The following is a 22,110-nucleotide window of genomic DNA, read 5'->3' on the forward strand; positions in this document are numbered from 1 at the left end:
CACGTGTGCCCAGTATCCTGATGGAATAGACTGGGAGGGAAAGGACTGCAGCGTGGCCAAGCCTCATCGGTGGCGCTTTCTCCTCCTCTCTCTCATGCAAATGCATGTGTCCTCTGGCATTTAAAAAAAAAAAATCACATATATAAAAAGAAAATAACTGAATTCACTCTGTTTAAAAAACTATAAATGTGATCAAAACATTTACATTATAGAAAACGAGCAACCATCTCAACATGCATTCTAGATTTATCAACTTTGCACACATATTTTAGGAAGATTTTGAAAGATTTCAATATAATATCTAAAAATGACCAGCCACATTATTTTAGTAAAAAGTGATTCCCAGCTTCTGGTGGTTGACTGTAACCAGGAGCTGAGAGTGTTTAGATTTAAAAATACATATGTATAAAATTCACATTTGAAAATCAGTAGTAGTGCAACGCACTGATGTGGGCTAGGTGTTGGCTCCACGGTCTGTCCCGTCCAGAGATGCCAAGCTGCTCAGTTACGTGTACGAAGGTCACATAACATGTTTATTCGCTTTTTCTAGATTCTAAACATTTATTTAACAAAATGGAAATTTCTAATAGCTGGCACTTTTCTACATTTAAAATACTAGGAAAAGAGGCTCACGTTCTACAGTATACATTATTACAAAAGAGTTCGTTGTAAATTTAGATTTGTTAAAACACTTTCTCTAACGATGAGAATTCACCTTCCTTTACTGACGTGAGATGACATCTTTCTTGTGGAAAAGGTCCACGTCTGTCAGAGGAGATGCATTCCCAGCACAACCTTCTCTTCACTCCGACCTACCCAGAGGAGTTCTTTTACCAATACAACAGGTGGAAGTCCATTTCTCTGTTTTGATTTCCAAGTCAGTGTAAGTCCTTCCAATTGAGGAAAGAACTCGGGCATGGAGAAGCCGGAGGGTGGCAGTTCTTTTCTGCAGCCTCCCTCCTCACACGCTGAGGTTCTCTCGTTGGTTTTGCTCGTGTGCGGATTGCTCTGCATGGAGCTGTCATTAGTGTCAGAGTGTGGGAGACAGAATAATGTACAGCACCCAAGGGAAAGCACAACAGACCCCCTGGATGTGAGCTACTGCTCTTGCAAATTCTGACAGCTGAGAATCACTTGTGCCTGGCAGAATCCGGGGGCTCTATCCCCAGGTGCAAAGTACATTTTCCAGGTTTCTCCAGGGCAAAGGCAGGGTGCACACCCTCGTTAAACCTGTGCCTGATGATGAAGAGCAGCTGCCCACTCCCGGCATTTATGAACAGAAGGCGCTGGTTGGTATAGTCCAGAAGGATGCCCACTCGGGCGGGGCGCTCGGTCACGTGGACATCACTCACAATGCCACTGTAGAAAAAGGTGTATCTGAAATGAAATAGGATGGGAAATGAGAAACTTGTGAATTTGTTTTCAATTTCGTTCATTTCTTTCAAGAGGGAGAGAGACAGAGAAAGAAAGGAGAAAGCACCTTCAAGAGGACCCAGTGCCATGATCCAGCCCCAGCCTTCAGCCAGCCCCAGATCATGGGCACATGCATGCCCAGAATATTCAAGGAGGTCTCCAGACTTGAATGGGAACCTGCCTGTATGGGTCAGTCTCCTGCCCCAAGACACTTTGGAAATCTTCAAGAACTTGATAAGGAAGGCCACTTGGAAATAACCGAGTTTTTAGTTAACTTCAGTTCACAATAATGAGTTGCAATAATGTTGCCCCGAAGACTTTAAGAAGATTCCTCCTAGATGCTTAAATGCATAGCTCATCCCAACAGATAAGCATTTTTTAATCATTTTGCTCCTTTTACATTAAGAGGCACTCCCAGAATAACCAACATATGCCTCCCTTGTGATTTTTCTCAACACTCTAATTCTTTCCCAGCTGCCCACATGTTTTAACTACCGCATTCATGGCGTGTCATTCTTTTGAATAAAACTCCTCTGAGGCTGCCGTGTATTTTAAATAGTACCGCAGGCTTGCCTTCCATACAATGTATTCATTTTACAGTTTAAAAAATTTATCGGTAACTTACATAAGGGCCTTTATAAAGTTTAAGGAAGATTTTATTATTTTTGCCAATCTCATCCTTTGTATACACTCCCCCTGCCCCAAACCAACTTTTCTTTTCATCTTTTCATGTATTCCACAGCTTTGAGCCAGGGGGCTTGGGGGACTGCCTTTGATACAGCCACTTGAAAATCCACCTCAGGACACAGTTTGTTTGTTAAAGTGTTTGCTGAACACATGTAATGAACCTGTTTCGGTTGTGAAGGGAAAGGTTCAAGGCCAGGTTGGGAGGGAGAAACTGCTAACAAGAAAAACTAAATTGCTCTGTGCAAAAAAGTAATGGAGGTTGGATACTGGTTAAGGTGCTAGATTCCCACTTGACTGAATGTGGTTCAAGTCCTGGATCCAGTGGCTTGAAAATCACAACAAATAAATAGATAAATAAGTAAATATTTTTTTAAAAAAATAAAGTAATGCAGAGGGCCAGCAGGTAGAATGGTGATAAAAGTGCTGGATTCCCACATGGCTGACTATAGTTCAAGTCCCAGACCTAGCAGCTTGAAAATCACACTGAAAGTATGTGCATGTATGCCCAAAATCACAAGAGAAGAATGAAGGAGAAGGGATTGAGGTATGGCCATCCCCCCTGGGGGGTGATTTCTCACCTTCCCTCTCTCTATCTCTCTCTCGCTCTCTCCGAGGAATGCATGTGCCCTATGACAACCCCCCCCCCAAAAAAATAAATAAAAGTAATGCAAGCTTGGAGTTTTCTCTTAGCAGTCTTAGAAACTAAGAGTGGGATCCTGGAAGCAGGGGAAAGGGAAGAAATGAAATACAAAAGAGAAGAAAGAGAGGAGAGAAATGTCTGTAGATCTGGCAAGTCTGAGGGGTTGGAGCTGGGCAACCAGAGGGCACTTAGGGACCTGAATACCTGGACACGTGACTGCTCTGGCAGGGATAGCCAAGGACCATGCTGTTTTAAAGCCTGGAAGCTCAAGTGTGCATGGAGGGAGAGCAAGCCTGCATCTTCTCTGCAGCAAATGGCTCATATGGAAGGGCCGAGGCTGACGACGCTGGGGAGGTGGGTAAGACTTACACGATGATAAAGGACCTTTTCAATGCCTTGTTAATGAGAGACATGACAGTGGTCGGAAGTCCTGGAAACTGCTGGGCAGATAAGCATTTCAGCTGGCAACGAAGGGGAGCCACAGTGGGCTGGGGCTCTTACGCATGGTGTTGGGAGCAGGCAGCTCAAACTCAGCCAGAAAGAATAGGCAGGATTTTATTTGTGATGATAACATGTATGACTAAGCCACTACACCATGTGTTCTGGATGGGAAACTGCATTATGTATGCCATGATGATGTTCAGTGAATGAAGGCAAAGCAAATAATTTTTAAAAAAGAAAGAAAGAATAAAGAAAAAATGACAAACAAAAAAAAAAAAGAAAAGAAAAAGAATAGGCAGGACTTGAAAAGGTGAGAAAGAAGGAGGAAGAGAGTCTCACGGTGAAGGCCACAGAAGCCATGATGAGGGGACAGAAAACCCACATGTGGCAATAAGCGTCATATCTGCCTGGCAGGTTTGGAGGGACATGGGAGCAATTTTAGGATCTTTCATGGGTAACTGGTTCTAGACCTGCCTTGTCAAACACAGTAGCCACTAGCCACGTGTGATCACTTAAGTTAAAATCAATTAAAATAAATAAAATTTAAAATTCAGTTTCTTTCATGTATTTATTAGCCACCTGTGACACTATTTTTCTTTTCTTTTCTTTTCTTTTTTAAGATTTTTGCTATAGAGCACACATGCTTGCCAGAGAGACAGAAAGCAAGAATTCAGCCCCGGGGAGAATGGCCATGCCGCAATCCCTTCTCCATTCTCCTCTCAGGATCTTGGGCACACATACACGCATGCCCAGCGTGAGTCAACTACATGGGAGCCCAGCAACATAGAATAACACCATCTGCTGGTTCCATTAAGCCAGTTTCCTGTAGCAGCAGAACGTCCCACTGCACAGCACTAGTCTAAAGAGTTCTGAGTGCCCAGATGAGCCATTTTCCTTCCCCTACTTAGAAGGTCCCTGGCCCTGCAGACCTAACGCTGGTCAGTCCTGAACCAATTCCCACCACTCTGGGTGAGGAGGGAGGACATTCCTTGGAGCCTTGGCTCTACCAGTTCTGCAGGACCTGGAATCTGCCCAGCCCTTCTCCAGCCTCCATTTCCTTTAAAGATGCCAGTTAACCCAAACGAACTGGTGATTCCTCTACTGGCCTGAATGCTAGCCTAAAACCAAGCCCATTTTTGCCAGGGGCCTGAGTCCCTGCTCAGCTTTCACCTGCCTCTCCTGGGGACTGCTGGTCCCTGCTCAAACAGAAATTAGCCAGAAACTAACTCGGAACACCCAGAGACCCAGAAACGGCCTACGAGGACCTCCACCCCTCGAATCACACTGCTGGCCCAGACTCAGCACAGACTCCCTCCGGGAAACTCCCCTCAGGGCTCCTCATCCCCCAACCTGGTCACCTCATTTCTGCCTTCTATTTTTCACTGTGCCTCACATGTGGCCCCACCTAAACTGTGACACTACTGTTTGTAAGTTTTTTAGCAAAAAAGGAACACAATGAAAATGATGTCTTAGAACTACTTTTCGGTTGTGACATGTAGGATAGCTTGAAGCGGGTCGAGACTAGAAGCGAGGGTGCAGACAGGGAGGCTGATGGAACTAGCCAAGGAGATGAAGAAGCCTTGAACTAGGGTGGCCAAGCTACACGTGCAGGGAGAAACCTGCTGACTCTCTTGAGACTACCAGCATGTCTCCTTTCCAACAGTGACATCACAAAGCTCAGGCTCTGTGTGCAGGGATCAAGAAGAATACAGTGAGGCTTACCATCACTAAGCCAGAGGTCAGCTGGTAGCGTGGTTGTTAAGGCAACTAGATTCCAAATGACCAGCCACATGGTTCAAGTCCTGGACCTGGTGACTTGAAAAACACATCAGGCAGGGACCAGCAGTTAGTGTAATGGCTATGTCGCTGGACTCCCACATAGGTGACCATGGTTTGAGTCCCGGACCCGGTGGCTTAAATTTATGCCAGGCATCCATGCCTAAGATCCCGAAAGGAGAATGAAGAAGAGATTGCAGTGTGGCCATCCCCCATGGGGGGTGATTTCTCGCTTTCTGTCTCTCTGTCTCTGTCTTTTTGGCGAGCACACATGCCCTATAGCAAAAACCTCTCAAAATAAGAGAAAAAGAAAACACATCAGTCACATGTGTATGCATGCTCCAAGCCCCAAATCTCAGAATGGAGAAATGGAGAAGGGATTGTGGTGTGACCATTCCACCCCCTGCCCCAGGGGTTGCTTTCTCACCTTCTCTCTCTCTCTTTCTGCCCTTCTCTCTCATGAGTACATGCTGTACCCCCTACCTCCCCACTCAACTCCCAAAAAATCATTAAGCCAGAAAAAGTGAAAAGCATAGCAACATCCTCAGGCTAAGGTGCTCAGCGTGAAGTCTGGGAAGCATGAGCCAGAGGCACCCAGAGGCCTGGCCTCTCTGTGTTGTGACCACGCTGGGAAGCCACTCTTCTCCCAGAATCTGACCTGGGTCAGAAAGAGCCAAAGACCAAAGCTGCGGGTTGAACTTAAAATATGCACTTCTGTTTCCTAGGGTCTGGAATTTTGTTATTGGAAATTAGACTTTGGGTTTTTAAAGGTTCAAATATCTAAGAACATTTTTTATGCAATTAATACTGAGTTTAATTTAATTTAATTTGCTGCCTCTAATGCACCAATGGTAAACTGTGGGTCTGAGGGATTTCCAGTTGTGGGCAGGGGCTGGGCCCTGAAGCACCGCACAGCACTGAGTATCATGGTAACTGCTCTGACTTAACTGATTGTGACTTTAAATAGTGCTTGGAGATGGCCTCCTTCTGAACCAGCTCAGAGAATCAAACTGTCAAGTAGGATGCAGGGAGAAATCTGCAACCAGAGATATGCAAAACCCAATCTGTGGGTCTTTTCTGGGAGCCTGCAAGGAGGAAGGCTTCCTTTTTAAAGCACTGCATTTGAATAATGCCTTGCATTTGTATGATCCTTTCCCATTTCAAAGCTCTCCTCTGCACCTGATTTCATGTGATCCTCACAGCCCCAAAGGTCGCAGGCCAAGAGTCATTGTCCCCTGCTTAGACTGGGGAGGCACAAAAGGCATGCTCAAAGGCTTAACCATTTCTGGTGGGTAACCAGGAGGAGGCTAACCAGGAATGGAGCCAGGGACTGGCCCTATAGAGCAGTGAGTAGGGACTTGGGTCCCACTGGACTCTCAACCCAGTGACTTGAAAAACACTCCTGGCACATGTGTGTGCACTCCCAAAATCCTGACGGGAGGGAGAAATGGAAAAGGACTGCAACAGGAGCATGCCCTGCCATGGACATGGCTCTCTCTCCTTCTTCTCCCAGTAAAAAGAAACAAAAATTAAAAAAAAAAAAAAAAAGGACGAGACCCAAACTCCGGTCAGGTTTCTGGCTCCCAGTCCAGCGGTCTTTCTGCCGGAGCTTCCTGTGAGCACACACTGCCCGGTCATCACACACTCGCCTGGTCTCTCTGAGACTGACACTGGCTAAGGGCTTTTCCACATCAGTCAATCAAACAATACAAATAATGTAGACCTGGAGTTGACAACCTTTTTCTGTAAAGGGGCAGACAGTAAATATCTTGGAATTCAGAGATCAGGGGCCAGCAATTGGAGTAATGGCTATGTCACTGGACTCTCATGTAGTTGACCATGGTTCGAGTCCCAGACCTGGTGCTTAAACTCACCCCAAGCGCATGTGCATACATCTCCAAGATCCTGAGAGGAGAACGGAGAAGGGATTGTGGCGTGGCCATCCCCCCTGGGGGGTGATTTCTCGCTATCTCTCTGTCTCTCTCTGTCTTTGTGGTGAGCACTCATGCCCTATAGCAAAAACCTCTCCAAAAGAAAAGAGAGAGAGAAAGAGAATTCAGAGGTCATTCTGTCTCTGGCAGCCCTACCATTCATTATGCCATGGTAGCCACAGACAATACATGAACAAATACGCATAACTGTTTCAATAAAACTTTACTTATAAAAACGGGCAACAGGTCACACTAGGCCTACGGGCTGTACTTTGACAACCCATGATAAAGACCAGTGCAGGGGGAGGTGATGGGGATCCAGCGGTCGGTATGCAGGGCAGTCTGGTCCCTTCTCTATAGAGGGAGCTCTTTTTGTATCAGCCTGTGGTCTCTCCCCGCTACCCTTGGGAGAATTTAGAGGAAAAGACCTGCCACACATGGCTCTGCAGCCCTTGCTGTTCACCATTCATGGCCACAAGTTACCCAAGGATAGCACATCCTTCTCTGCTTCTTCAGGAACCACCTCTGCCCTACAGGGCAGGCTGGCCTGGCCAGGACTATGGGGACAGGGTTGGGGGTTACTGGGACAGGTGGGTAAGTCTGCCTAATAATAGGGTTCAATGTAAGATACCCTCTTGCCCCAAGGTATGATGCACATTCTCTAAAATATATTCTATTCTCTGTAACCAGAGGGGTAGTTCCATTTCCATATACTTGGCTCCTGCTGTCAGCTCAGAACTTGGACAGGAAAGTAGGTACTCTAGGCCCCACTGACACCAGTGCAGGACACGGGACTAAGACGGCATGGGTAGGGCTCTGGCTTACCTCTGTGGCTCAGAGCAGTGCATGTACCACGAGGTCTCCCCTTGGCCCAGGGCAGCGGCCTGCACCGCCGAGCTGGAGCAGATGCCGAGACGGTAAGCAGGGCAGTCCGTTACCGTGGTTTCCCAGTAGTGCTGGCCGCAGGCAGGCAGCTCCTCACCCAGCACTGAGGGGATTCTGCAGCAAAGACCAGAGTGAGCTTAGCACAGGCATCGCCGGCCTGTATCTCCTGAGCATCGACATTCACGAACTCGCACACAGTGTGTGCAAGAGTCTATCCTTGGAAACTGCTGGAACCTGACAGTCCTCATTTGTTGTGCCCCTATCTTGACCAGATTGCCACAGAATTCTCCAAACTCTCAACATGCATTGGACATATTTCCGAGTCACATACAACATGCGCATACAACATTGCACACTGCACCTCCTTTAGGAGCTGGGAACCAGGAGGCAGAGTTGTGGTACAGAAAGAAATGGCACAATCTCTGCGTTTAAGGACAGGGAGGACCTCCCAAGTAGGCACGTGAGGAACATGACTTGCAACGTTTTCTTCCCAAATTGGCAAAAAAGGAATCTTCAAAATCTTCTCTAACCATGAGTTCCAGTGTCTGCTGATCTTCCCAGGCACAGTAACCAGAGAAGAGACGGCAACGCGGCTGGTGGGCTGGAGCCAGGTGTGGAATCAGCTGGGATGGCCAGTGAGCTTTGCAGAGGCTCACGGTCAACAGCCTTCTCGACTCTGGCCTCTGGTTTTAGAGATGCCCCTGAGAGGCTGCCTAAAGGTCTCTCTTGTCTCACCAGGACTGTTTTTACAAGAGGTACAGTGAGATGAACCAAAGCACTTTCAGCTTCCAATGGGTGACCTTGTTTGCATGGATTGCTCAGTTTTGCTTTGAAATGGCTGAGACAGCAAGGAAGCGTTTTTAATTTAGGCAGTGTTAATATTCAGTCAGCACCTTCTCCTGCTCCTCTTTAAAAGATGAGAAAATGATTAATGCAGGAGAATATATTTCACTTTCTCATGTCATTACCCACCAGCCTCATTTCGGAAAAGTGGATACTGACAAGCCCTCACTCTCTGGAGCAAAGCCCGGCTGCCTGATATTTATTAATTCATCTTCAGGATAAAAGTAAATAAATAAAATTCTATGAAATAGATTACAATGACCAATTATTACCTGTGAATGCTAATCAACCTCTGGCTTATTTCTTTTCTTTTGATTTTTAAAAAATGAAGAGGCTCAGAGGCCAGCAGGTGGTGTGGAGATTAAGGCAGCTGGAGGGCTGACTACGCAGTTTGAGTCCCAGACCCAACAACTTGAAAAACACAGCAGGCACATGTGTGTGAGTGCCCAAAAAAATCCCAAGAGGAGAGTGGAAGAGAAGGGATTGTGTGTGCCCATGCCCCCTGGTGGGTGATTTATCATTTTCCCTCTCTCTCTCTGTCTCTCTCCAATGAGTACATGGGCCCTATAGCAAACTAAAAAAGACAGAAAAGCCTCATCTATTTCTTAATCTCCTTGTCCTGAATTCACTCATTTGTATAGCAGCTACAATGTTCCAGGCCCCATCCTAGGTTCTGGGGCTTCAGCGGTGCACAGGGCTAGGATCATTCACCACTAAGTGGCCAACAAATGGCTCCACAAGTTCTAAGTCCTTTTCCGCAGATAAGGTCAAAAGAGACATTCCCAGGGGCAGGTACCACCTAAGGTGGGCCACAGACAGCCGGTAGTAACCTGACAGGGACATGGACAAGGCACCATGGGCTGGCTCCGAGCTTTAAGGTTAGCTCTGGCTGGCAACCGGCACTTGGGCATGTCAGCACCGACGGCTGCGTGTCTCACCTGTGCTACCGTTTTCAAAAGACCATCTCCTACTTTCTCCCACTTGGCCATTGTGAGCCTTAAAATAACCATGAGTGGGTGCAGGCAAAATGCAGGGCTGTCTGCCTGCACTGGCCTCAGCTCTTGGCTCTTCTTTTCTTTGATGCTCTTCTTTCATTGTGTCTAGGACATATTTCCACAGTCAACATGCCTAGGACGTATTTCCACAGTCACATACAATATGCATGTATTGCACATTGCCCTTTTTGTGGGAGCTATGATGGGGGCAAAATTCTGTGGCCAGAACTAGGAACTTAACTGCCGCAGTTGAAATATGACCCCAGCCCCAAATTCATGTGTTGAGCCACTGTAAAAAAGTTAAGGGGGATGATCTAATTTTGTGTAAAAGGTAGGGTATTGGGGAGGAGATTGGGATTAAAGTCATCCAGACAAAGGCCCCATGACTGACCCCCTGACTAAGGAGAAGAAATAAGACAGAGACACACTTGTAACACAGACCATACTCTTCCTGCCCTCCGCCATCTTGTGAAGTGGCCAGAAGACCCCCACCCGAGGTAGGTCCTGGCCCTCCAAACTGTGAGCTGAATAAACCTCTATTTCTATAAATCACCCAGTTTCTGATATTTCCTATTATTAGCAATATAATATGGGAGAACATCAATCAAATGTCCTTCTCCTCTATTCCTTTCCAAGTAGATTGATAGAAAATCTGTTTTGCTATTGGAATTAATAGAAGAATTACGGAACTTTCTTTATGTTGAACTACAGATAATACCTTGAAAAGGTCAATGTTTGAAACAAAACCACCTGTGCTAACATTTTCAATAAAAATATCGATACATGCTCCCAGTTCCAAACTGTCTCCTCTGTTTTTCCTTGGTGATGACCCAAGGTGAACTGTACAGGCAGGTGTACATGTATATCCACACCCCATGCAGATACGTGTTCAGAGGAGGACACATTGAGGTGACTCGTGCCATGACTCTACCGCCGGGCCATCAGCCACTTACGTTCTGCTACTTACTCTGTCAGCCGCCTCCTCTCGGCGAAGCTGATCACTGTCCCATCTGAGGAAATCTGTAGAGCAGGGTGAGCTGTTTCCCTCAACAGGAGGAATCTGGTTCCTATTGCAGTTGGGAAAATAAAAGTGTCAAGTGCCACCCAGGGCCACGCTCCACATTTCAGACCTTAGTTACCCTTTCCCCTGACATCGACATCTCCCGCTCAGTGGTTTCCAACCCACATCTGAAGGTTGCACTCATGATAAGGCATTCGAGGGTGCCAGCAACCGGTTTCTTCTAGCTGGTGCTGCAGGTGCATCCTCACAGGTGTGTCACGTACTAGAATTCACTTCACTCTACAAGATACTCCTTGGGCCAACAGCATCTACAGCACCTGGACACGAGTTGGAAATGCAGAATCCGAGGCTGGCTCGGTGGGCTGCTGGTTAAGGCCCGGATCTCACATGGCCAGTTTGTTTGCTTTGAATCCTAGACCTGGCAGCTTGAGAAACACCTCAGCTGTATGTGCATGTGTGCCCCAAATCCTGAAAGGACAGAGAGATGGGACAGAAGGGACTGTAATGTGGCCACACCCCATGGGTGGGAGGGAGGGCTTTCTCCTCTCCATCTTTCTCTGACAAGTGCACACACCCTCCAGCAAAAAAGCAGAAAGGGCAGAATCTGAGACCCCATTGCAGGCCTCCTGAATCACACTCTGTACTTTAGTAAGATCCTTAGGAGGTCTGTGTGCATCTTCGCATCCGGAGACACCCTTTAGTAACCTAAAGGAGAGTCTCTAACCATAGAAGGCATGGGCACCATGGTGGGACTGTGGCAAGACATATCTGGACAGGCATCTCTTCGTCAACAGCAGGCTGGCCTCACCTCACCACATTACAAAGGAGGCACACACACAAGCTTTCCTGGCTACGCAAATCACTTAAGCACGCCTTTTTTTTTTTTCTTTTTTTATAGAAGTTTTTGTTATAGGGCGCGTGTGCTCGCCAGACAGACAGACAGAGAGAGACAGAGAGACAGAAAGTGGGAAATCACCCCCCGGGGGGATGTCCACGCCACAATCCCTCACGTGCCCGGCGAAAGCACACCTCTTAATCTTCTGCCATCCTTGGGTCTAGGATAAGATGATGAAATGATTGTCTTTCCCATCCCAATTTCCTTTCACAATAATTGGAAATAGCCAAACATTTTTGTTGGTATCATCTGTCCCAAAAAAGGCACCACTGAACAGTTTTATACGTTTCTTGAGTTATTCATTCATTCAACCAACATTAATTGGTATAATCTATGTCCCAGGCACCAAGAATAAACAGAAGAATAAGATTGGAGACCTGTTCACAGTGTCACGGAACAGGACGATCCCCATCCCATCGCCCCCCAACACCAAAACCATATCCACACATTATGGAGTACTGGGAGTGCAATGAGAACCATCTGGGGAGAGTTCTAAAAACACAAATATCTGAGCTCCTCTCCAAATTGACTGAATTAAATTGGGATCTCTGGGAGTGGGGCCAAGGAATCCGAATTTTTAAAAGATCCTGATTGATTAATGGGCAGCCATGTTTCTGAAACATCCAATGAGAAAAATTTTTAGATCTTGACATTGGGTCAGCCTTGGATCCTCATGATAAAAACGTAGCAGGTTGGGGGCTTCTCTCAGGTACTTCTCTGGGTGGCAAAAGGAAAGGAACGGAGTTGCTTGAAAAGAGCTCACTGCGTACAAAGGAGAAAGTACCTCTGGTGGAGATGAGGGCAGCTTCGCTCTGCTCACTTGTCCCGAATGCATTGATGGCTCTCACATAGAAAAAGTAGTTATCATTGGGTTGGAGGTTCACCTTCAGCTGGAGCCCTTTCACTCCAGAGAAAGATCTAAATACAAAGGAAAAACAATAATTTTAAATAAAATGTTAGAATTTAAATAGAATGTTTAAATAATGTGCTAGATGATTCCTATTTCAACTCTGTAATAAATGAATATCTTTTATTAAAAACAAATAATTGGGCCAGAAGATGACATAACAGTTACATTATTGGACTCCCACATGGCCAATCGTGGTTTAAGTCTCAGACCTGGTGGCTTGAAAATCACGCCAGGCATGTGGGTACATGCCAAAGATCCCAGGAGAATGGAGGCGGCGTGGTGGTTAACATTCCCACGGGCCGACCACGGTTTGAGTCCTAGACCCGATCCTAGACTTGCTTTCTCACTTTCTGTCTCTCTCTCTCTGTGTATGTGTGTGTGTATGGTCAAATTAAAATAAATGAATGAATAAATGAAATTTAAAAATAAACAAGTAAGTTATTCTCTCTGTTTGTAAATATTGATATTAATGAGCCAGATTCTACACAATGGCCATTGTCCACTAAGATTACTTTTTCAAATCATTTCTATTTTTGTCAGCTTTTGTCTACTATGTGCCTTCCAGTATGTACTTTGGAACAGAACCAGATTTCCATTTCTATAATTAAGAAAATGGACTAATTTTGTGGTTAATGAATCTCCATTAATATATAGTTTTCTTTATACATTTTAGGCTGAGAGAACACTTTGGAATTAAGATGAGGTTAACTTAGCCAAAGGCCCTAAATTTCTCACTAACATATCTGAACTATGGAAAACTTAGTGTGAGAGTGATGATTTTGTTCATGGCCACCATGCCAAAGCCACCAGAGTGAACAGAAACGGAAGATCTGTCAGGCAGACAGTCTTTTAAAGCAAACTTGATCCTGGCAGTAAAAGAGAATTCTAATTGCCAAAAAAATCCTCAAAGTTGCTATTCCTAAATCTCTCTGCTTTTCATTTAAATGAACGGAAAAGAGCTGGTCATGGTATCTAATTTGGCCAGTACACTGGAACAATCCAACCATTTCAATATACAAGTGACCATGCTGTGTTTGAGAATGGAGCGCTCTGAAGTTGCCAATGAGCTGGAATAGTTTGTGCTTGTTTTCTACTCCCTTTAATCTGCTTGATACCATGGCCTAGAACACTGGAAAGCATACACTTGTCTTCCTTTTAGCCTGCATTGGGAGAGGCCTTGGAGAGAGTGACAAGTTAGGCTCTTGGCTAATGAAAGAGTTCCTAACCTAGATGCTGGAGAGCCAGCGTCCTGTTGCGGGGAAATGACAACAGTCAGTGAAAACTATAATACAGTAACATGTTCACTCTCAGAAGAGTAGGATTTTTGTTTGTTTTTGTTGTTCTTTGTTTTTGTTTCATTATTTATGAATGTACCACAAAAACATTAGAATCAGAGTGGTCACTGTGCATTCACACATGGATTTTTTTTAAGGTTATTTCTACTTTTGTTGACTTGTTTCACTTCTCACTATCTGTCTCAGAGAATAACATGAAGAAACAGAGAAAGAGGGAAGTATCCTTAACCTGGAAACAAACTGATTTGAACTTAAAAGCAGAAAATCTGTGCAGAATGAAAGCCTCCCCATCTAAAAGTATAAAACTCACAGGGTGTTCCTCAGAAGGAAGGGGGAGGGGAGAGCCCAGATCTATCTGTGTACCTGCTATTTAGCAATGCCTTGTCTGCAAAAGGTCGGTGCAAACTCCTCAGATCTTACTGGTTGTTATTTCAGAGCCCGTCACCTGAGCAGGCCCTCGGAGAGTAAGGTCTTCAGACACACTGCGAACTGATGGATGAGACTGAGCCACGTGTCCACTGACAACTAATTATGCTTCAGCTAATTAATAAAAACCTTATCTTCTGATCTGAGAATGTAACCCCTGACTAATAGCTATTGGACCCTCAGGAAAGTCATGACACCTTTTTGCATAGAAAAATACACATAACTTTCCTGACGACCTAACACAATAGAGTATTATTCTAAAGTAGATGTATTGCTTATCTTATTTAAACTGTTGAAGAAATGCTTTAAATGTCATAATTAGTAATAAAATGATTGTCTCAATAAGCACACTCAACCTGAATTGAATTAAATAAATGTTTATCGATCAGTTACGTGCCCAGGCCTAGTCCCTGCCTGTTACCCTGAAACTTGAAGGGAAGTGGCAAGAATAGGCAAGAATATTTTAGCTCTAGACTCTAGACAGAACATCCTGGCTTCATTTTATAACTATGCAGTTGTTAAATACCGAGGATACAGCTTTTTCTTTCCGTGTGTAGGTGCACTCGTGTGAGGTATTTGTTTGTTTTTAAGACAGCATCATTATGTCACTACCCTCCTGATTCAGGCTCCTGAACAGCTGGAGCTACAGGTGCATGCCACTGTGCCTGGCTTTCAAATGAGGCTGCTTATTAGATAAGTATTTGCTTTTAAATTTTAGGAAGTCCAATCACAGTTCGAGTCCTGGACCTGGTGGCTTACTTTCTCACTTTCCTTCTCTCTCTCTGTCTTTGTCTGGAGAATTAATAATAATAATAATAAATAATAATAATTTTTTAGAAAAAGAGTCTATAGCCAATAAGAGGATTTCAGAAAGTTTTCAAAAAAAGGTGTATTATGAAAAAACTATGCATGGATTTTTAAAAATTAAGTTTATTTCTTGCATGTCAGAGAGTGAAAGACAAGCACCTACAACAGGGTCCTCGTCCATGACACACTCCCAGCTTCAGCCAGCCTGGGTCATGGGTGCATGCAGATCCAATGTACACTGGGAAGTCACCGGACTCAGACTCAGAGCCTTCCCGTGTGAGTCGAACCTCAGAGAGCATTGCGTTACCATTGCCCCACTATCTGGTCCCCTCAACAATTTTCAGCATTAAAATAAACTTTTACTTTAGTTTAATTTATCCATGAACTTTTAGAAGTCCACATTCAGGTCCTAAGTGTGGAATTCTGCCAAGGGATGACTTTACATGTGGAGGTTCCAGAGCTTCAAGGGCAGGGCATGGCACCTAGAAGCCCTGAGGCATGGGGACTAGAAAATGGTGTAATGGCTATGTCGCTGGATTCCCCACGTAGTCAACCACAGTCCATGTCCCAGACCTGGCAGCTTAAAACACACCAGGTGCGTGTGCGTGTGTGCCCAAAATCCCAAAAGGAGAATGGAGGAGAAGGGAATGCAGTGTGGCCATCTCCCCTGGGAGATGATTTCTCACTTTCTGTCTCTCTGTCTCTCTCTGTCTGTCTGGTGAGCGCATGCGCCCTATAGCAAAAACCTCTCAAAAAAAAAAAAAAAGAAGAAGAAGAAGAAGAAACCCTGAGGCATCAGCAAATGAGCAGGTTGCTGGTGAAGCCCAGGCACATCTGGAGGAGGGACTTCGAGACCTCTGGGCCCAGCAAGTCCTCAACCTGCTCCTCTCTCCCTTGGTAGGACAGAGGACATTTGTGAGGTGCTGATGCTGTAAAGTGGAGACACGACTCAGAGGAAGTCAGAAGGGCTGCCGTGCGGATGAGAGCCTGGTCTCTGTCGTTTCAGAGGGCACGCCAGGGGAAGCTGCCAGGAGGCTGACAACTGCTCAGCAGAAGGCAGGCCTTTCTAGCTGGAGCCCTTTCATCTTTGAGTTCTGCAAAGAATGATCAAAAGTTTGCCACAACTCACCAAGGACAATGGAGCAAGAACCATTTTAAGTGGGAATTGGAAAGAACCTTTATGAAATAAAAAGTCATTAGGGACATACTGCTTTAGGGAAAAACAGTAAACCGTATTCCCATTAAATCGGAGGGAGACATGAGGTTAAAAAATAAAGCAGAGGGAGGAGGGAAGATTATTACCATTTACAGATAATGTATTGTTTCTCTAGAAAACACAAGGAAATCAGCTGAAAAACTTACATAATAAAATAATTCAGAAAGATATGAAATGAACACAAGAAATCAAAAGTTTTCATATACAAATAACTAGACAGACAATAAAATGAAAGATCTCCTTTAGAATGATAACAAACATAAAAAATGTGTAAGATTTTTATAAAGAATTAAAAAAGATGCTACTGAGGGAAAACACACAAGACTTAGTATCACTTCTTGGATAGGAAAATGCAGCATCACAAAAATTTCAATTCCTCCTAAGTTAATGTATAAAGTGAACATGATCTCTAAAAACAATCATTGTCAAGGGCAGCCTGGGGGTGGAAGCTGTACAAGCTAATCCTAAAGATCATATGAAATACAAACTAGCAAATAAAATAAAAAGTTACAAAGGGGCAAACCTACCAAGGATACCAAACAATAAAGCTATAGTAATAAAAACAGTATGGTACTAAGCATAAGTAGATGGATTAATAGAACAAATTATAAAATTCAGCTAAACACCTAGTCTCTAGAGTATATAATAACACAAGTATTTCAAATCAGAAAGCAAAATAATGGATTGTGTTGAGAAACTGGATAACTATATTTAAAAAATAAAGTTGGATTCCTGCTTTACACTTTCTACTGAAATAAATTCTAGGTGAAAACAAATCTAGTTTTTAAAAATGAAATTATTAGCTACTACAAAAAACATGAGAGTATGTGTCCTAAAATCCTGAAAGGAGAAATGGAAGAGAAGGGATTACAGGGTGGCCTTCCCTCCTGGAGGGTATGCTATTACTCTCTCTCTTTCTCTCTCTCTAGTAAGGATACACACCCTATAGCAAATTTAAAAAAATTTTTTTAAAGAACTGTATTACCAGTTCAGGAGTTGGTTGAATGTGTTTACAGAATCTCAAAGGCACGTTAGTTTAAACACCATAAAGTAACTTCACTAGGAACTTGATAGTTGAATAGTTTGTGTGGGTTGGAGGGAAGGGGTATGCACGTGCTTGAGGTAGCTTGGGTGGGCAATGACGGGGAGGAGCTGTTCTCTGCACCTCCCATGCTGCCCCGACACCTGGCCCTAAGCATGCTCACTCCCTCCGACGGGGTGACTGTGTACAAACAACATGGAGGAATCCAGTGCCATGACTCCTGGAAGCTGCCTACGCAGAGCGCCGTCACTGCAGTGCACAACAGATGGCTACGTAGGAATTGTTTTTTAAAAACACAGTTGGCTCTTGTTGGTATTCACATCGGCAGCACCAACATTCAACCAGTCAGTCAACACCATTAAATGTGAACTGTGAACAGAACGCATGGCTGGACCCTATGGGAGCTGCTGGTAAAGTGGAGTTTCCCAAACCGTCCTGGGCCTATTAGACGTTCTGAGTTGCAATCTCTTAAGGATCAGTGAACCTAAACATTGAACAAGAACCGTAATTGACTTTGATAATCAGGTTTGGGTAAGAAGGGTTGGGAAGGAGAAACAGGAAGGAGAACTATATAAAACTTCATAAGCAACATGAAATACAAGAACAACTAACTAAATATCTGTGGTTGTTTGAAACTATTTATGAAGCCTTTATTAACTGTGAATATGGGACATTTTGCTCAAGATTTAAAAAAAAGTTTTAGTTAAATTAAGATTTATGTACTGGGACCAGCAGATTGCTAGACTCCCATGTGGTCGACCAGGGTTCAAGTCCCAAACTCGGCAGCTTAAAACTGACATCAGGCGCATATGCATGCAAGCCCGAAATTCCAAGAGGAGAATGGAGGAAAAAGGGATTGTGGTGTGGCCATCCCCCCAGGGTGGGGTGATTTCTCATGTTCTGTCTCTCTGCCTCTGGCAAGTGTGCATGTCCTATAGCAAACGATCTCTCTCTCTCTCAAAAAAAATTATTAATTTCTCTTTTTAAAAATTTTGAGCAGAACAATTTTTCTTTTGGTAAGCGAGGCTATTACAAGACTCAGTGTTAAGGAAGCATCACTACTGGTTCACAGTACTGTGGGAACATCACATGGGGCAAGTGACCACTGACAACCATGAGACTCAGGCGTTCCTTTAGTTAGACTCGCGCATAGAATCAACGTGACCCGAAGATTCCAGCAGAATGATCCCAGATGTCTGTTTTCCCTGTGGTTACTTCCAAAGTCTAAAGATACCATTTATACTTCAGGCAGAGAATTCTAGGAGCCTCGTAACATGCACTCCTCTGGATTCTCTATGCTCTCCTTTACCACTTCACAGTCACATACGAATCTGGACAAACTCTTGAGGCTCTCTATAACCGCCTCCAGAGAATGGAAATTTAACATCATGCCTTCAGATCCTGTTTAAGAAATGGTTACATAGGGAATGTGTCTGCAACCTTTGTAAAACTGCTCTTAGAGATGATCACTATTATCTTGTTCAATAGCCCTTATATAAAGATCTACATGAAAAATTCATCTTAGAGCTGAATGTCAAGAAATATAATTGTCTCTCTTAGTGAAATGTTGTGCTTCCTTTTTAAAAAGAGATGAGTTATATAATCTTCTCCTTTCTCCCTCTTGCTCTCTCCCCCTCTCCTGTTTTCATTTTAGCTGCCAGGAAGTTCAGATTTAAATTTTATATTCCATTGAGATAGTGTTCTTAACCTGTGCTTTCTGTTACAGTCTCTTCACCCCTGCGTTATCTGACTTTTGCTCTTACAGGGTTGTTTTAGCGGTTCTGTTATGTCTGGGTCTTTTATCATGAACAACTTCAATACTTTTGGAAACTGATAGAGCATAACTTAGAAGTGAAGGAACAGGTTGGGTTTCCATCGACTGAACTTTAAATGTTCAATCAGGAGGTGCATGGGATTTTAAATGTTCAAAGTCAAATTAGATTTGTTTGGGAAGAAAACAAATATTTCAGTTAGGAAAAGTTGAATGCCAAGGATGCCGGTGGAGGACCAGTCCCTAGTGGTTAGGGGATCCAGGTCCAACATGGCTGATCCAGGTTTGAATCCTGGTCTCAGAGGCTTGAAAAACACACTGGGCACAGGTGCATGCATGCTTCAAACCCCATGGGATAGAGAAATGGAGGAAAAAGGATCATCTTGTGACCACACTTTATTGGGGGAAGCTCTCTCTCTTTGTGTGTGTGTGTATGTGTGTGTGTTTCTCTGGCAAGCACAAGCATCTTCTGGAAGGCTCCCTGCAGAGGTATATTACACCCAGGATCAGGAAAAACAATCTCTCATAAAGATTGGTGATTAAACTATTCAATGAATGTGGCCCAATTGTGTAGGTGGCCCTCCTGTCATCCTGTGAAGCAAGCATGGAGCAGGAATGACTGCCTCCTTTATTCACCGGTTGCAGAGGTCAAATCTCTTGCTGTTGACTGTTGATTAGTCTTTGCCTATCCATCTGAAAGCTTAGTGGGTGAGTTTTCAAAAAGAAAGGAAAAAAATTAGGAAACCCCCTTCTTCATCCTTTTGGACAGGCAGTGGCAGGTGTCCCCAGCAGGAACCACCCACAAAACTCTCCTATAACAAGCAATTTTGTTCCTACTCTTCCAGGTGTGGCCTCAGAACTGGAAGTGGAAGGCATATGAGCTCACAGGCCAGTGTCCAGAGCGCAGCCTGCCTGCAAGACGCTCACCCTGAGGGTCTCCCTGCTCCATAGCCTCGGTGGGCCAGAGAGAGAAGCTCCCTCCCAACTACTTTGTGGCGTATTGAGTCTCACAGATTTGTCATTCAATACACAGCTTCACTCGGCACAGCCCACACAGCTAATCCTTGTACTATATTTCTCTCAGTTTTCCCTCCTCCACCCACACTTCTTCTGACTTCTCTCCACACAGGAGAGACAGAACAGCTGAGGAAACAGCAGAGCGGTGGAAAATTTTTGAAAGTGCTCTGAGCCCACCCAACCTGAGGAGAGCATTCAAAGAAAAACAGGAAGAGGGTGAGTAGGAGCTCCCTCAGCCCCCACACACAAGCCGGGGATTGTCACTCCCACCCACGCCCAATCCCAACCGGGGCCGACTGCTGGGACAGAGCCTAGATGCCCACACGCAGAAATATGCAAATGTGTTTTCTGTGAGGATTGTGGAAGGGAGGCAATTGCTCAGCTATTTCAGACACTGTGTCGTGGAACTTGGGGCACAGTAGGCGCATTCCATTTACACGCCCACCATGAGACTTCACCCAGCACCTTTGCTCTTCAATTTGAATCTAGAGCCCATCCTACTGGCAGGATGAATGCAAGTCTGAAGATGGATGTGTTTCTGTTGTGATAGCCAAAATTAAACTCCCCAATCCATAGGACGATCAATGCCCTCCCCCTGAGTGCATGTGTGTGTGTGAAATGTAATATTACTCATTCTTTTCTCCCTTCTTTTCATTTTCTTTTGACTTGTCTTCCTACACCAGACCAGAGCTTTTAAGGTTGCCTAATTTCTCAGGGATTGGGGTGAGAAAGAGATGTGAACTCATTTAGCTTTTGCTCTCTTTCTTCTGGTAGGTTCCAGACAATTACATGACTTGAACTGGGCAAGGACAAAAAGAGATTGGCTAATCTCATTCATTCATTCACTCATTTGTTCAATCATTCATTAAATAGACCCTTACCGAATATCTCTTAGGTCATCAGGAAAGTCATATTTTTCTATGCAAAAATGTGTCCTTACTTTCCTGATGATCCAATGAAAGGTAAATGCCTCATCCTCACCCAGTTTATGGTCTAGACTCAGTCAAACTAAGCCACATCTGAAGAGGTCATCTTTGATCTCCCTTATTCTCCTTCAGTGACCTCTACATCAATTTTTGGATGTGGTTTAGTACAAGATTTTCACATAGAATCCAGAACCTATATAAAGACTATATAATCGAAGGATAAATGAGATTATGAATGTTTTTCCTATGATCCATGGAAAGTTTTTCAGCTCATGGATTAGATTAGGCTGATCTTCTGGTTAAGTATCAAAGCACTAAGATATATCATTCACCATTGTTCTTCATTGGCACACACATTTTTATTCCATTTTGAGTAAGAGATTATCCTCAAAGCTGGTATAACTTTTCTGTGGGTCAGTATTACGTGTTTGATGCTAATTGATATTCGCCCATATGTAAGTAATATTTATTTATTATGTAGCTACAACATGCCAGGCACTGTCCTAGGCACTGAGGCCATAACTTTACGTAATGATCCCTGCTCAGAGACAACAAGAGAATGGGATCAGACATTGGCTTGCCTTGCTTTCCAAGAGACAAAGTAACTTTTTCCACTGCTGTGCAGAAAACCAAAGTGAAGAATGTGGTTCTAATACAGTGGGGATAAAGTAGGGATTGTTGGCACTTGTTGACTAGAGATGCTCAAGTTTTGAGGATATTAATTTATCAGTTCTACTGTGTGAGTGATTCTCAGCTAAAATCTTAGAGGTTGAGCGGCATAGGATGTAGTAAAATAGTTAATGTTTTACAGAGTTTTGAATCAGACCCTATAAAAGGAATGTTTTAAAGTTGGCTGTGAGAACCAGATGGTCAGAAGACCTGAAACACATGCTCATTCCCAGAGAGCAAAATGTTCCTTCCCTCTTGAACTCTAAAATTGGAGAACCAAAGAGTTACAAATGAGTTTTGCAGTCCTGGGCCTCAGAGATTAAGGATGAATGATTTTACAGTCTGTTGCTGCCAGCCTGGGGTACAAGACATTGAGGCTTGTATTGACAAGGAATGATTCTAATGTGTGCGTCAGCATTAATAGCAAATGAACAGGGCAATACACCGCGGCCAAGAACATTTTGCTTACTTCAAAAAACTATCTATTGTCAGGCTCAGCAGGGA

General features: G+C 44.2%; 1 protein-coding gene across 1 annotated transcript in view; it reads right to left on the reverse strand.

Moving 5' to 3' along the window:
* Positions 1-319: 319 nt before the first annotated feature.
* Positions 320-22,110, reverse strand: part of CMYA5 (cardiomyopathy associated 5) — a 91,017-nt gene continuing 69,226 nt past the window's right edge. The window contains exons 12-15 of the mRNA XM_027769965.1: positions 12,312-12,445; positions 10,579-10,678; positions 7,714-7,887; positions 320-1,377 (exon numbers count right to left, since the gene is read on the reverse strand). Coding sequence (XP_027625766.1) covers positions 1,131-1,377; positions 7,714-7,887; positions 10,579-10,678; positions 12,312-12,445 — 655 coding nt within the window. The 3' untranslated portion in view covers positions 320-1,130. The remainder of the gene's footprint in view (positions 1,378-7,713; positions 7,888-10,578; positions 10,679-12,311; positions 12,446-22,110) is intronic.

This window comes from Tupaia chinensis, unplaced genomic scaffold (assembly GCF_000334495.1).
Source record: "Tupaia chinensis unplaced genomic scaffold, TupChi_1.0 Scaffold000099_1, whole genome shotgun sequence".
NCBI classification, from domain to species: Eukaryota; Metazoa; Chordata; class Mammalia; order Scandentia; family Tupaiidae; genus Tupaia; species Tupaia belangeri.